General features: G+C 35.2%; 1 protein-coding gene across 2 annotated transcripts; it reads left to right on the top strand.

Moving 5' to 3' along the window:
• Window positions 1-327: 327 nt before the first annotated feature.
• LOC124539329 (chymotrypsinogen A-like) lies at window positions 328-7,175 on the top strand. 2 transcript variants are annotated; one of them, XM_047116691.1, is made up of 8 exons: window positions 328-442; window positions 1,400-1,677; window positions 2,275-2,448; window positions 2,801-3,014; window positions 3,789-3,904; window positions 4,349-4,516; window positions 5,404-5,545; window positions 6,542-6,934. In XM_047116691.1, exons 2-8 carry the CDS (start codon window positions 1,411-1,413, stop codon window positions 6,772-6,774), a joined length of 1,314 nt encoding a protein of 437 aa, XP_046972647.1. In that variant the 5' UTR covers window positions 328-442; window positions 1,400-1,410; the 3' UTR covers window positions 6,775-6,934. The 2 variants fall into 2 exon arrangements, with proteins under 2 accessions (XP_046972647.1, XP_046972648.1); XM_047116692.1 differs by lacking the exon at window positions 2,275-2,448 and having other exon boundaries at window positions 6,542-7,175.
• The last annotated feature ends 9,665 nt before the right edge of the window (window positions 7,176-16,840 follow it).

The raw sequence follows: 16,840 nt of genomic DNA, 5'->3' as shown, positions 1-16,840 counted from the left end.
GTTTATGTGTGTGCATTAAATGTATGGTAGTGTGTGTTATGTTTCTTTTTTTTAGTGATTCCATGTATTTTTAAACATACAAAAATAGATAAATAATCGAATATTAATTTAATTTAAACATTTTTAAATTCAGAAAAAATATTAGAAATTATTCCAACACACATTTTATTTCAGTTTGCAGAAGGGAGTTCCAAATGTGAATATTTGCATATCATTTTAATTCATTGCAAATTCTGAGCTATAAATTATCTTTCTGATGCTATATCTGCGCTACTCGCTGGACAGTTGACCTTATAACCGTTGGAATTGCCAGTTTTAACAATAACAATTGATTAGCAAGGTAACAATGACGACTCCTTAATGTGCTAAATATAAAACAACAAGATTTCATGTCATACTTCAAATTTATTTAATAACAGTTTCTTCTTGAAAGTGTAATTTTGTAAGTATTTAAATAAGTTTTTTCTTTTATTGTAATTATAGGATTATTAATAATACATATTTAAAGTTATACGTTATTAAAATTCAATATTATTAATAACAGAACCAATAAATTAAAAATCTTTTTCAACTAACACTGCAGTCACATTGCCACTTCCAAAAGCTTCTTCGTATTGAAATTAATTATACAATGTTTCTTTTTTGGTTGGTTGGTGGGGCATATGAGCCACCTGATGGTCGGTGGACCCAACACAGAAACATTGACGCTGTAAGAAATATTAACTATTCCTTCCATCACACCGTACCCTAAGAGCTACGATGTCTTTGCCTTGTGTCCGCAGTTACACTGATTCACTCACCCTTCAACCCGGAACACAACAATACAAAATATTGCTGTACCTACAAAACAGGAGGTAGACTCCAAGTAAAGCTGACTGAGAACCAATGATCGGGAGATGTACTGTATAGTTTGAAACGTAACTCTATTAATGGCAACAGAATATTATCAGTTAAAAAAGCTGGTATGTTAGGTTTACTTGGTGGTAGGGCTTTCTGCAAGCCCGCCTGGGTGGGATCATCAGATATTCTACCGCTTAACACAGTACGTTGTATTGTTGTGTTCCGGTTTGAAGGGTGAGTGAGCCAGTGTAACTTCAGGCACAAGGGACATAACATCTTAGTTCCTAAGGTTGGTGGCACATTGACGATGTAAGGAATAGTTAATATTTCTTACAGCGTCATTGTCTATGGGTGATGGTGACTACTTACCAACAGGTGGCCCATATGCTCGTCCGCCAATCTATTCCATAAAAATAAAAAATACCGTATTTCTGCTGATCACTCGCTGTTTGACTAAAGTCTTTGTTGTTTAATAGATTAGGTTTCAAGAATTTTTACTGAAATGTAGATTCGTTTACGTCGTGCATGTTATTTACCATTTTAATATTTTTTTTTGTAGACTAATACAATATGAAAATGAAACAGGCAATATTAATTCTTATGTGCTACATAATAAGGATTAAAAGTGAGGCACCTGATTGGGCACCAGTAGGCACTCCCTTGATAACACACTTCCCTTGCGAACAGACTCAAGATATAGTGACGTGGTTTGACCAAAGTCTACCACCAAGGGAGAAGAATAGATACTACGTGTTTATACATAAAGTTCTACCAGAAAACAGCAGTTTGAGGATCATTTTCGATTCAGACGTTACAATTACATTTAATGTTAGAACGGTGAGTTTTAACTGTTTTATTTTATTTGTAGTTAGTGAATGCCGAGATGGCCCTGTGTTCAGCGTTCATCTAAACCGACGATTGCGTGTTCAAATCCAGGCAAACACCACTGAAGTTTCATGTTCTTAATTTGTGTTTGTAATTCATTTAGAGCTCGGCGGTGAAGGAAACATTGTAAGGAAACCTGTATGTGAATCCACTAACCCAAACCCAACCACCAATTGCAACAGCGTGGTGGAATATGCCCCAAACCTTCGCCTCAAAGAGAGAGAAGACCTTAGCCCAGCAGTGGGAAATTGACAAACTGTTGCTGTTGTTGTTGTTGTTGTAACTGAAGAAATATTGCTTATTATACACGACAGGCCAATAATAAGCTGCTTCTTGGAAAAAGACGTTACAGTTTTTCACCGAGTTTGCAGGTGCCCTGGACGCCTAGCGCGCCCAAATCACAGGAATACTCACTAAAATACCAGCGGTAGCCTCTCAGTTTCTTTTCAGCGTCGCGATCACTTTCACGCTAAGCCACTCATTGATAATTTGAAGTAGCTCTTTTAATTTTTGGCCCATTTATTTAAAAACTAATAATATATATTTCAGGAAGAAAAGAAATTTGTAAGAACTCATTTCGACAAAGCGGACCATTTCTTATTTCGATTCTTCAAGGAGATGCACGGCTTCGGATTTATAGTGAAAGGCGTCGTACCGGGAATTATTCCATATTTCTCAAGCATATCCATAAATAATAAAGAATTGTGTCAACGTCCCTTCGTGGTAATGTCTATGCTAATATTATAACTCTCTCTGTATGCCATTCACAGCCAATCGCTGAACCGAATTTGAACTAGAATTCCAATTAAAGACATATTTTGGCCACTCTTTATACCTAAACCCAATTTCTATATTAATATATAATGATAAATGTCTGTAACTCTGTCCGTCTGTCGCTCTTTCACGACCAAACCGCTGAACAAAATTTGGTGAAAATTGGTGTGGAGAAAACTTGAATTCCGAAGGACATAGGCTATTTTTTTTGCCTAACTCATGACAACCAACACCCTAAAACGTTCGAAGCCGTGGGCGACTAATAGTCTGGAGTATTATTATACCAATTTAACATTTACAGAATTACCTCGAGCATTATATAGCAAACACGTTGAACAGTGGACCGCAAAAGAATTGCGGTGTAGCTAAAAACAGACTAGGAAAAATGGCCACGCGCAGAAATGTCACGAAGCCAGGCGATTGGCCTTGGCATGCAGCAATATATAGATATGACGAAACCGCATCAAAATATATCTGCGGTGGAACATTGATTTCAAAAAACTTCATCTTAACTGGTAAGATAACAATTGTCCAGTGATATATAATCTTATAAAATTCCTTCTAAAATTCTGGTCTCCAAAGATAGACTTGTCACATGGAAGATTTTACTTGATGATGAAGCTTCTAAAAGTTTCGTAGTTAATATTATATGCCATACTCAATCTAAGATTTTTCTGAAAATTCCTAATCTTTTAAGCAATAATACGCTATAGCAATAATGTTATTGACTACCAGTTCATTTTATTTAATGTTATTGGCGTAGGTCACCAGCTAATTACGATGTATAAAATATAACTATTCCTTATATCACTCCTGCACCACTAATCTTGGGAACTAAGAAGTTGAAGTAACTTTCCTTCAATTTAAAATGTTGGGTACATTACTACTTGCTCCAAGTAAATTCTACTAGGAATTACTTTTGCAGGATGGAAAACTTAGTTGACTAGGTTACGTTAATGTAGAGTCAATTAAAAAAAAAACAATAGCCTATACCCAGCGAAGAAGAACACACGTGGCAGAATTTCATTGAAACACACCCAGGTTTCCTTGCCACGTTTTGTTTCACTACCGAAAACCAAATGAATTATAATCACAAACTAATCACATGATACAATTATGCTTCCCTTGGTTTGAAAGGCTTTGAACATACAATCATCAGTTCAGATGCACGTGTTCTAACCGCTGGGCCATATTAGCTCTAGTAATTTTATGTTTAAAAAAATGAAACCTACGATCTTTTCTGTCACCCATAATTCGGATTATTAATGGTGATATTTTTCTTTTTACAGCTGCACATTGTGCTTCATTAAGGGGTATTCCTCTAGCGCCTGAAGTTTTGACTGTATACCTTGGAAAATTCAATTTGAATCGTCGAGGAATCAGTAATCGAATACAGAAAAAAGAGGTTGGTTTCAAAAAATATCAATCTAAATCGATGTTAAAATATACTCTACTCGAGTAGCCTTTTATGAGCAATTTTGAATCGACATACTAGAAGATCAATTTGAAGTTACCATCATCACGATTAGTAGGCACTACTGAGACCTTTTTTAGAGTCCAACGTTGTAACATCGGTAAAGTTATTTGGCGGAGAAAAACATCATCTTCGAAGTCATCATCATCATCTTTGGACGTCTGTCTTCCGGGCCCTCTATTGAGAAGCAATGACCACCGTATATAGACATTTTTACTGTAACACATAATAACTATTCTTTTCATCCTTGACCTTGGGAATTAAGATGTTCCCTTCTGTATTGCTGGGTGAAACCTACCGGGCTTACACAAAATCCTTCCACTAAGTGTAGATAATTTGTTCATTCCATTAAGGGAAACATTAATTTTTTTTCAGGTCAAAAGAATAATCATTCACGAAATGTTCGAATACAATCACTTGTATAACGACATAGCTCTACTTAAACTGGACTCTGAGGCTAAATTCACAAAATTCGTGCAGCCTGCTTGCCTTTGGTACAGTAACGCTTTGGAAAAACTGCCGAGTGATACAATTATTGGAAGTGTAAGTAATTTTTTCTTTATTTATTCTCACTCATGTACAACACATTGTTAAATATAAAATACAAAATATATTCAAAAATATAAAATACAGAGGCCAACTAGTGGCGGGAACAGGGCCCAAGCCACTGATGGTCAGGGCTCCAGAGAGAGGAACGTATAAGTTCTTTTATTATCATTATGATAAGTGTTAGTTTTGAAAATACCTTAAAATTGCAAATACAAAATTCATTTTATGACGGTCCATCTTTGACGTGCTTAAAACAAACTAGTTGTTGCACGCAGATTCGCTCGCTTTTTAGAGGTTTAGTTGTCATATGTTGGGCAAAAAGTAGTTTACGTCCTTCCTTGGAGTTTAAATTTGATTTCTATCAAATTTAATCAAATTCGGTTCAGTACTTTGGTAGTGAAAGAGCGATAAACAGACAGACAAACAGAGTTACTTTCACATTTATTATCTTAGTATAGATTTAAAGAAAGTCCATTATTGTGATTGATATGAAATCTAGGATCAAAATAATATGATCACTTTGTTCCTTGAAATAAACACTTTATTGATGAAGATGGCCTCATATTAAATTGTTTATTTATATAATATATGAAACAAACAAAAAAATCCGCCGAGTTTCTTTCGCCGGTTCTTCTCAGGTCAGGGTATATTCTTTTCCGAACCGGTGGTAGTGTTTCAATTGACCATCAATAAGAAAGTGTAATGCTTCTATATTGAATAAAGTTATTTCAGTTTAAGTTTTGAGTTTGCTTGGAAACTGCCATGACTTAGGCACTATTTTTTAATTCCGTTCTAAAATTAAAAAGAACAAGTTCCAGTAATATAAAGAAGAAATAAAATTACATCACGGAAAATGTAAAAATCATGAAATTTTTTTTTAGGTTCTAGGCTGGGGGCTAAATGGTAATCGGCTGAAGGAGTTTAAAATGCCAATGGTCTCAGAAACGACATGTGTTTATAGCGATTCGTTTGCTGCTGATCTTATTATTGATGAATCGAAGTTCTGCGCAGGATTTCTTAATGGTAAAGTATTAATCGAAACTTTTATTAAGAAACCTTGCATATAATATCATTTACAAGAAATAATATGTTATGTCCCTTGTGTTGTACATCGTCTTTATGGCATATATAGAATTGCTTTTTGATTGTAGAGTAAGTTATACATTAGGGTACCTATCCAGACGTCCTTGCATACCCTACCACCGAGTCTCAAATAATTGCTACAATCGTCACAAAAATGTAGTGCAGCTATTATTGATTGCAGTGTAAGCGGTTGTTTTGATCATTGTTTTGTAAAAATATACAAATATTAGTTTTACCTTCACCAAACTTATTTTCATTAGACATTCTGTAAAAACTCTATACTCGAAATATCATCGTGAAAATTTAAAAAGTGATGCAAGAGATTCAATACTTATGGTATTTAGAGGATTCATGCACTTCATTACAAATAAACAAATTTAACCTCTTTATAATTTTAGTGTAGATTTAAAAATAAAAACATGAATGCTTTACGTTTCTTACCAGCCTTTACAAAACTTTACAGCATGACAACATTGACTGCTTCCCAATCCAAAATTTCAACCCTCTTGTCACGCCTTAAATGTATAGTTTCTTATATAAAAACCCTTGATTTTCCGCTGGACTCAAACTATGTTCATAGCAAATTTCATTCCAATCAATTTAACAGTTTAAACGTGAACATAATTATTTTTGCATTTATAGTATTAACTATCTGTACGTGCGACTGTGCGACTTCGTGTGCGTTCGAATTTAACAAAAAAGTTATTGTTGTAGCCTAGTTACTCCTTACTACATCAGCTTTCTGCCAGTGAAAGTACCGTCAAAATCGGTCAATCCTTTCCAGAAATTAGCCGGAACTAACAGACTGACAGACAAAATGGCAAAAAACGTAATTTTGGCTTATGCATTGAATAAAAAGCGATTATTTATATATAATGTCTACAGGAATTTCAATACCTTAATTAATATATCATGAACTCTATCTTGCATCATCAGGAAGTTCAATCTGCAAGAGTGATAGTGGAAGTGCCTACCAAGTCTTCGTGCCTGATGAGGTTCAGGGTTCGGAGACAAGCGAACACGGCGCCTGGTACGTCAGAGGCATCGTTTCACTAACTGCCTCCAAATTTAATACACCTACCTGTGATCCTGAGAAGTACGTTCTGTTCACCAATATCGATTCTTATAGAATCTGGATAGATGCTTACATTGATAATGAAGATTATTAAGTGTTTAATTTAAGTTGTTTCTTATTAGCAATAGATGGCGTTGGTTTATTTTTTGTTATATAGATAGATATGTAATTATTGAAAGAATTTATATTAGTATATTTAATTTACTTAAAACTTAATACACCAATGTATCTTACCGATGATTGCGGGTTCAAACCCAGGCAAGCACCACTGTATTCTCATGTGTTTAATTTGTGTTTATAATTCATCTCGTGCTCGGTGGTGAAGGAAAATATCGTGAGGAAACCTGCACGTTACTAATTTCCACGAAATTCTGTATGTGTTACACACATTGAAGCAGCGTGGTGAAATATGATCCACGCCTTCTGCTCGAAGGGAGAAAAGGCCTTAGCCCAGCAATGGGAAACAATAATTTTTTATAAAACTATTTCTATTAATTTAATTTATAACAATACATCAATATATTAATTATTTACAATAAATGATCCCAAACTATAACAGGTTTTTATTTGAATTCCGTTGAATACGTTAAGTTAAGTTAAACAAAATTTTCAACAAGCACCCATTAAACTAAAAAAAATATTTTATCAAATACTTATGCGATTAAATATCAAATTATTTTAAAACAAGCCAATATTTTATGTTTTATATATTCTCATCAATATTAAAGTGTAATAAGATACCTTTTAATTTAATAATCATAATGTATTTTAATATTATAAATATGAAAGTAACTCTATATGTCTGTCGCTCTTTCACGACTAAATTGCTGAACTGATTTTGATGAAATTTGGCACGAAGTGGTTGAACTCCAAGAAAGAACAAAGGCTACTTTTTTTGCCTGACACATGACAACCAGCATCCTAAAACGAACGAAGCCGCAGGCGACTAATAATATAATATTAAGTTAGTACTATATTCAACAACAACAGCCTGTAAATTCCCACTGCTGGGCTAAAGGCCTCCTCTCCCTTTGAGGAGAAGGTTTGGAACATATTCCAACACGCTGTTCCAATGCGGGTTGGTGGAATACACATGTGGCAGAATTTCTTTAAAATTTGTCACATGCAGGTTTCCTCACGATGTTTTCCTTCGCCGCTGAGTACGAGATGAATTATAAAGACAAATTAAGCACATGAATCAGCGGTGCTTGCCTGGGTGTGAACCCGCAATCATCGGCTAAGATGCACGCGTTCTAACCACTGGGCCATCTCGACTCCAGTACTATATTCGTATGATAATAATTGCCCATTGTGAATCTGAAATTGCTTTTGGAGCAATTAGTCGGTAACTATTTCAATATTTAAATGATAAAGTTTGTGAGTTAATAGGACCGTACTCAGCGTGACTTCAAAACTACAAACGTAACAAGGTAAGCGGTAACAAAGTACATTTCTATCTAGCGTACTGTTTTTTATCGTGTTAGGAAGTTGTTTGTTTAAAACTTATTTATTTATTTATTTCACACACAAGTTTTTTTTACATTATTTAATGCCAGCCCTGAAATCCAAACTAGTTTTCGCTGTGTTTTGGAAGTCAGTTCCTTCCCAGATGTTAGGTTACATATTGTTATTATAAAAGTAAATGTAAATGGAAAAAATAAAAAAAGTAAAAAAAAAAATAATAAAAATCAAAACACAAAAGAAATTATTTACCAATCTAAGTAGTGAATTAAAATAATGAAGGTTACTATTATGTGGGCACTGTCGCGGGGACAAAAAAAAACTTTGTTGGTTAAGCAATTTTTATTGAAAAAAATTATAAAACAATTTTATAAAAAATATTCTAATTTAAAAAAAAAATAATCATCAGGGGTGAGGTCGTTGACGGTATCTGGTCATGAACATCAACAATTTAAAGCTAATATTAATGAGTTGGCATCTTTAAATTAAGAACGGATAAAGCAAGCAGGATAGCTCAAACCCACGAATGAAATGCATCAATAAAAGCCGTGCAACCAAAATAGCGGCAGCAGCAGAAGCAGCAGCACTGGACATGCAGCAATTCCTCCGACGAAGCAGATGCTCGAACTCAGCAACAATCCTTAGCTGAGTCCGCCCAGCAACACCGTAGTACTTCAGAATATACTTTATTTAAAAGTATATATGTATATAAATACATATAAAAAAAAACACTCCCTCAGGAGTGTTTAAATAAATAAATATTCGGCAACGCCTGTCAAATAATGCACGTGGCCGGTATTTTATGACGAGGTTTAGTAGCCTAAACCTCTCAAATATATATAATATAATAGCTTGACGACGTAGGTAACCCTCCGTTTACGTAAGTATATAATTCGTGTATAATGAGTAAAAATGATTATATCGTTTTAAAATACACAAGTGTCGGTATGCGACCGGCGCCTGCACAACGATAGAATGACGACGCAGAAAACGCAGTGTTGCCGTTCCACGAAATTGACAGATAATAAAGACAACGACGGTTACGGTTCAAAAAACGAAGTTTTGTTTTAAAACCGATAAATGTTTATAAAAATAAATACTATAATTTATTAGAAATAAAATATTGAAAAATTAAAAATTTTAGGGTTACAGCACGCGGGTGTGTAAGTGTGTGTCTGTATTTATGTATGATGTTGCGTGCTATCATACATTAATACACATATACAGACACATACTTACATACTCGTGCCCACATAATTTTGTATGCATTTTATACCATAAAAGAATTCAATATAAAGCTAAAAAATTTTTAGTGTGGACCTTGCCTTGTATAAAGAATAGCTGAAGTCCAGCGAAGTTCTACTGATGTTCAATAAAATGTAATATATAAAACGCCAAATGTATTATAGTTTAGGGCGAAAAGACACTTGCAACTTAAAAGGGAAATTATTTGTCTTGTTTAACTTCCGCAGTGCGCTATCGCTCTCATCCAAACTCCTTAAAAGTTACTTAATACTTGGTGGTAGGGCTTTGTGCAATTTTTTTTTATTCTACCGCCAAACATCAGTGCTCAGTATTGTTGTGTTCCGGTTTGATGGGTGAGTGAGCCAGTGTAACTACAGGCACAAGGGACATAATAACTTAATTCCCAAGGTTGGTGGCGCATTGACGTTGTAAGGATTAGTTAATATTTCTTATAGCGTCATTGTCTATGGATGTTGGTGACCACTTACCATCAAGTGGCTCATATACTCATCCGCCAACTTATTTATTTATTTATACCATAAAAACATAAAAACCTTAAACCATATAAAAAAAAATTACTCCACAGACACTGCTTCATACTCCAAATTACCTAATTAATTATTGTTTTATTTATTAATTTAAATCCATACATAAGTTTAAAAATATATATTATTGCGGCCCAATTTACTCCTTATTATATCAGTTATCCGCCAGTGAAAGTCATGTCAAAATCGGTCCAGCTCGGCAGAATCGATCCAGATTAGCCGGAACAAATAGACAGATAGACAGACAGAAAAAAATTGTAAAAATGTTATTTTGGTATATGTACCGTGTATACATACATACTCCTTGAGTAAAAAACGGCTATTTTAATATTACAAACAGATACTCCAATTTTATTATATGTATAGATAAAATTATCAACAATTATTTTCTTGGCAACATTTACCATCGAGCATAAATAATATAATCGTACAGATTTAATACGTTGTACGATGTAACTCACGCACTATCAGACTTTTTGCCATCTTCCGGTCCGGGCCGATGTGGGCGCGACATCGGAATGCAATATACTGTTGGAATTTCCCGCTGAATGAGCTCAGCTTAGTGCGTTGTTGTGCGCCGCGGTACAAATCTTACGGCGTTTTTAACTTACATGCAATAATGTTCATTTGTTAAATTAAATATAAACTTAATTCACTAATAATCATGATGCTTGTTAATAAGCCGTCAAATATCTACCATTGCGCCAGTTCCGAAAGAATCATTTCAGAAGGATGGGCCCTACACTTTCGGATAAATTCAAGATATATTTAATAAGAATACTTCAATAGATAAGTTAATTTCTATAGATAAAACACAAATAGACTCTTTACCTTCATAATCCAATGGAACGGAATGTCCAACACGACTGCAAATCCCATACCTTCACGTAGGTACCTAGACCCAGGAGGGTCTGCTAGCTCTGCTAGCTGCCATAGAGGATCATATTCTGCGCTGAAGTGGTATGTAATTTTTAAACATCCATTTAGTTTTATACTATGTGTCAATAGATGTCGGTATTCATTTCTTTTTTAATTTCTAAGTCACGATATCCTTTATCAAAAGAAAGTATATAACACTGTAAATTCAAATTAATAACCACGTGACCTTACTCAACCATGGCCACTTCGTCGTTGCCGGCTGACGGGCGTTCGCCGGGATCCACCGACGAACTCGACCTCGCTGCGCGACGGGTGAAGCCATCACACGGACATACCACAATGGGATCCGCCACAGGATTGCCAAGGCTCGATCGCCCTGTGGTGAGAACCCTACCCGAATCGAACACCATGGATTGTAATCCACCCAGTTATCCGGCTGTAGTTGCAGTCGGCGTTGCCACCACTGTAGGGGGCCATCGCCCCGACCAGTTACCCCGGGGCCTATGCGGGCCTGCGTGGATATCTGTTTCAATAACCTGTCTGTCTTGGGAACGAGTGGTGTTTTATTTAAGTGGAATATATTCCCACTTCATGAGATAAAGTTTAGCTTTTCTTTTCATTTCCCCTCTTAAAAGCCTTGGTTGAAAAAGATTGCCGTAGATATTCAAAAGATTATGAAAATAACGGCAATTAGAATTCACTTGTGTTTGCACACACTTGCGTTCTTCTACGCTTCTAAGGGGGACTCCCTATCTTCATCAATTCATGAGGGAATTAACAAAGTATTTCAACAAAGGGTGACAAATAAACTGACTTTTAATCAATAAAATTAAGATTATTTGAATAGGTTGGACATCTAGTTTTTACAGAATAACTATGCAAGTTTATTTCTCCCTGATTTCTTTTGGAGTTAGTCTTTATGGAAAGATTAGTTGATTGAAATATATTGGATTTTGATTTGGATATTATTATAATTACAATACCAAAACATTTTCCATACTAGTGGTCGCTCGTTGGTTGTCATGTATTAGGCAAAAAGTAACTTTGTCCTTCCTTGGAATTAAAATTTTCTTCATACCAAATTTCATCAGATTCGGTTCCTTGGTTTGTGACAGAGCGACAGTCAAACAGATAGTTACTTTCACATTAATAATATTAATATAGTAGATTTCCAAATGTAGTTCCACAATTACTGAACCGCACTCTTCACCCTCATCCAGCGGCTATTTAGTTATCGTTGATCGTTTAGCTCGAATGAAATACAGACAAATTTCCATTACACGCTGAATATCATTAAATCAGCGTGTTTGTTGAACTAGGATGTTTAACGTTTTGGGTTTGTTAGAATAACTTTTGGGTAGCGTTTTTTGTACCCTAAGGATAAATATTACAAAAACGCTTAAAGCATATGCTTACTTAATAAAATTTTGTGTATGGGTTCGTATATATGATTCTTGCCATAACTTTCGCCTATATGCTTTCTATGGCATCGGAGAGACCTGATAAGTGGTCACTACTTATAGATGAGAATTACTACTAGCGATTGAATATATGATGAGGCGGTGGTACCCAGACGAGTACGCACGAAATCGTAACAGCAATTAAAATAAGCTGCCTTCCACGGTTTGCCAACGAGTGAGCGTCCTGTACCTGATTAATGTTAGCCAATCTATGTGTACCTTTTGTGTACCACTTTCACGCTGAAAAAATCTTCAAAAATGTATCCGAGCCTTCGGGGGGAATCGGGCTGTGTGGGATTCCTACTCACTTAAACCACTTTCTACACGTCACCGTAAGTCGAGATCGTGTTGGTAGGGCTTTGTGCAAGCCCGCCTGGGTAGGTACCACCCACTCATCAGTTATTCTACCACCAAATAACAGTACTCAGTATTGTTGTGTTCCGGTTTGAAGGGTAAGTTAGCCAGTGTAACCACAAGCACAAGAGACATCTTAGTTCCCAAGGTTGGTGGCACATTGACGATGTAAAGTTTTCCTTAGGTTTACCTTCGGGCCATCTGAAAACTAGGATACACAAGGGCTTTTGTGATTCCCCTGACAACCAGAATGCATCAATTTATGATGTCTGTTAAGAAGTAAAAGTATAACAAACAAACATACAAACTCAGATAGAAGTCTGACTGGTTTTATAGTATACCAAACAATTGTAGAACAAGGGCACTTAGTTGATAACAAATCACAAAAAGTGATTAAACATTGTAATATCCAGCTGAAACGTTAATCGTAAATTTATTTCAAATAAAGGAAGAGGATTTACTCCGGGAAGCAAAGTTTCCGCAATTCACCGACGACTTCAGACAGAGGAAACCAACCGGCGTGGGATATCCTTAATTACATTCAACATATCCTGCATCGACGCACCATCATATAAACATAAAACAATGGCGGAATAGAACGAAAACCTTAATTAAAAGTACTAGGGGGTTTCCCTCGAAACTTTTATTCGATATATTTTTTTAGGAATTTCGAAATCTATGACAGTTTTAGTTTTTATTTCATTGTAAAATGCAAGTCAAATTTGACGCCAAATGTTGAAACTTTTTTAAAAGAAATTTTCACACGTGACATTGGCTGCATAATTTGTGCCCTCTTGGCACAATTAAATAAAGTTTTATTTTATTATTATAGTACCGCTAGCCGGGCAGTAACAGTATCTCGCTCTTTAGCAGCAATACGATAAATTTCCATTTCTCATAGATTATTTCCTGTATTTTATGAGTTCAAAAAAAACTCGATGCATTAATAACTCTTTATTGGATAAAACATTAACTCTTTGCTACAAATAGCTTCGGAATTTAGAAGGGTCTATATAATGACCTTTAAGTACCAATTAGATATCCATAGCTTGATTATTGTACGTACCATCTAGAACGGTAATGTGTGGTAGCATGCGGATAAAACAGACGAAGAGGGGGTGCGTGTCAGTCAGTAGGACAGGTACGGGGCCCTAGGCCCCTTTTGTGTCAAACACAGTCGTCCCGGTGCCCCGATCGAGTGGCTTGCATAAATGCATTTGCTCCTCGTAAAACTAAAAATAAAGGTAAGTGAGTAGGTTGCTATGCTTTTTACGTCAGGCGCTAAAAATTTAAGCAACATTTAATTTCATCCTCAAGCCTGACAAGGATACCCTTAAGGTCTCACCAAGATTCGATGTTAACAGAAGAGTTTATGAATAAATAATTTAATCAAGAATAATAAAATATCTCAAAATGTTGTTCATAATATCGCCCTCTTCCCGGACAATGACAACTTCATTAGCCTGTTTTCGAATTAAAACGATTCCAAGTTCATTTTATAGTAAATAAATAAGAACCATTTGTATTGAGAGTAAAACTATTCAGTAAAATGGCTATTCTTTTCAAATGCTCAGTCAAACTGAGCCGAGATGGCCCAGTGGTTAGAACGCTTGCATCTTAACCGATGATTTCGATTTCAAACCCAGGCAAGTACTACTATATATATGTACTTAATTTGTATTTATAATTCATCTCGTGCTCGGCGGTAAAGGAAAACATCGTAAGGAAACCTGCATGTGTGTAATTTCATCAAAATTCTGCCACATGTGCATTCCTCCAATCCGCATTGGAACAACGTGGTGAAATATGTTCCAAACCCTCTCTTTAGAAAAAAGTATTGATGCAATAGTATTTAACAATTATGAAGTAAGATTTTTTTTTAATTGTAATATCTACTAACGAATAGCTCAATTTGGGGTACATTTGCTAGAGATCATAAATAGGTTTACATTCGACAAATGTCTGCGATAGTTGAGACATAAGCGAGCGGAATTAGTCCCTAAAATCCTGTGATCATATCAATTACACACTTATGTACATTTATTGCACCGACTTACCGCCATTTAGCATACAGTCGGCATGGCAAGGCCTTCTTCATCACCTTAACATTCCATGTTTGATGACATATTTATTTATTTATTTGAAACACCATCGGCATATTTACAAAAACACTTATGTCATAACACGGACCAGTGCAATGTACACCACTACGGGCATTTACAGCACTGTTGAATTAAATAAAATTAAAATACTAGTATTGGTGACATATGATCAGTAAGGTACAGTTAATATTCCTAAAAATGACAATGTATATGTGATAATGACACCCAAACAATTTACTAACATGACAAAAGAAAAATGATGGCAATAATCTCACCACTTATTTCCAACATTAAACGGTGCACGAGAAACACCAACAAAACGTAGCAACGCAGCGAAGCGGCTAAGCAGAGCCTGCGCCGCTAAGATAGTGTGGTTGTTACAAAAAACAAATGACGCGTTAAAACGTCGCCTTTGTCGCCTCATTTAGTGCATCTAATATTTGCAGGATTCCCCGTTAATGTAACAAAAACCATCTGTTACGAGAGTAACCTTAGCCTTCAATACGGTGATATGTAATTTAATTCTATATATCATTATTATTGCATATTATGAATATAGCTGCTATTGAATTTACTTTATTGTATACAATTATTATTGTTATTAATTGATCAATAATTTGTTAAACTGTAATTAATATTATTTTATATGGCATAGCATTTAATACTGGCATGTAACACTATTTCTTATTTTAAATATGATTGAGCTGTCAATAAAAAACAATTGGACGATAGCGTTGCATTCTAACAAAAGATAGAGAGATTGAAGCACCATTGTAAAACGATATTTGTATTTAAAAAAAAAAAGAAAAAATAAAAAAAATAAACATCACTTACATATTTACAACGAACTAACAGCCTTTATTTGACCAACAATAAGTAAGTGTAATGCTTCTATGTTGACGGGACTTTCACTCGCACATAATTGATTTAATACGGATACTTAGTCTACAATATTTTTTTTATTAAATTCAAACGTGTACAAGGTCGCGGGCACAGCTGGTTTTGTATAAGATCAATAAGATTACGAAGACTCTTATTCCTGAAACTGGTCGATTTTCGTTGTGTTAGATTGTCGTGCTATTAAACTAAGGCAATAAAGAGTGCATCTACATATATTTACCAACACATTTGTGCTCTATTTGCTAATGCTTCACCAACAGGCGGTAAGATTTTATTTATGTTATAGGTTGGCGGTAGAATAACTGATGAGTGGGTGGTACCTATCCAAACGGGCTGGCACAAATCCCTATACAAATAGTTTTCTATAAACATTGTAGTCGTAATATATTAACTATAAATTGCATTACCAATTTGCCACATATCAGACAAAAGTGTATGATGTATAATGAACTTCTTTCTGAACTACATTCAATTCCTTGTAATTCCATCAACATACCTACATTACAACAACAACAACAGCCTGTAAATTTCCTACTGCTTGGCTAAGGCCTCCTCCTTCCTTGATGAGAATATTTAGAACGTTGGAATAAGAGAATCCAATGCGGATTGATGGAATACACATTTTCAGAATTTCTATGAAATTAGACACATGAAGGTTTCCTCATGATATTTTCCTATTTCGCTGAGCAAGAGATGAATTATAAACACAAATAAAGAACATCAATATTGAGTGAACCTGCTATCATCGGTATACCAAATAAAATATATTACTGTACGGAACCCGTCTGTTCTGTCTTGTTGCTTATTGTGTCCCCGTCAAGCAGCTGTTGTCGGACCCTGAGATTAATAAAAGTTAAAATGGCGTTAATATACGTACAGTACGACACAACTTACATGTAGCATCGGTAAAATTCGTCAAACCAATAACATCGGAATTAAGTACGCTACCCCACATTACCAATATCTATTTCTTACTTGAATATGATCTTTACACGAACGTAATAACTTGTAATACGATACGGCCATGCCAATTCATGCACTTGCTTTCTCGAGATAAACTGACGCGGGAAACTATAGCGACGAATAGCATCGAATGGCGCGATAGGAAGCTATTTCTAATGGTTGTGTAAGTCGGCAGTAATTGGTTTTATTGAATTTGCCGATGCTACATCTAAGTTGCGTCGAACTATATACAAATACAAAAAAGTTTTATA

This window comes from Vanessa cardui, chromosome 22 (assembly GCF_905220365.1).
Source record: "Vanessa cardui chromosome 22, ilVanCard2.1, whole genome shotgun sequence".
NCBI classification, from domain to species: Eukaryota; Metazoa; Arthropoda; class Insecta; order Lepidoptera; family Nymphalidae; genus Vanessa; species Vanessa cardui.
This window is presented reverse-complemented; position numbering and strand designations above follow the sequence as displayed.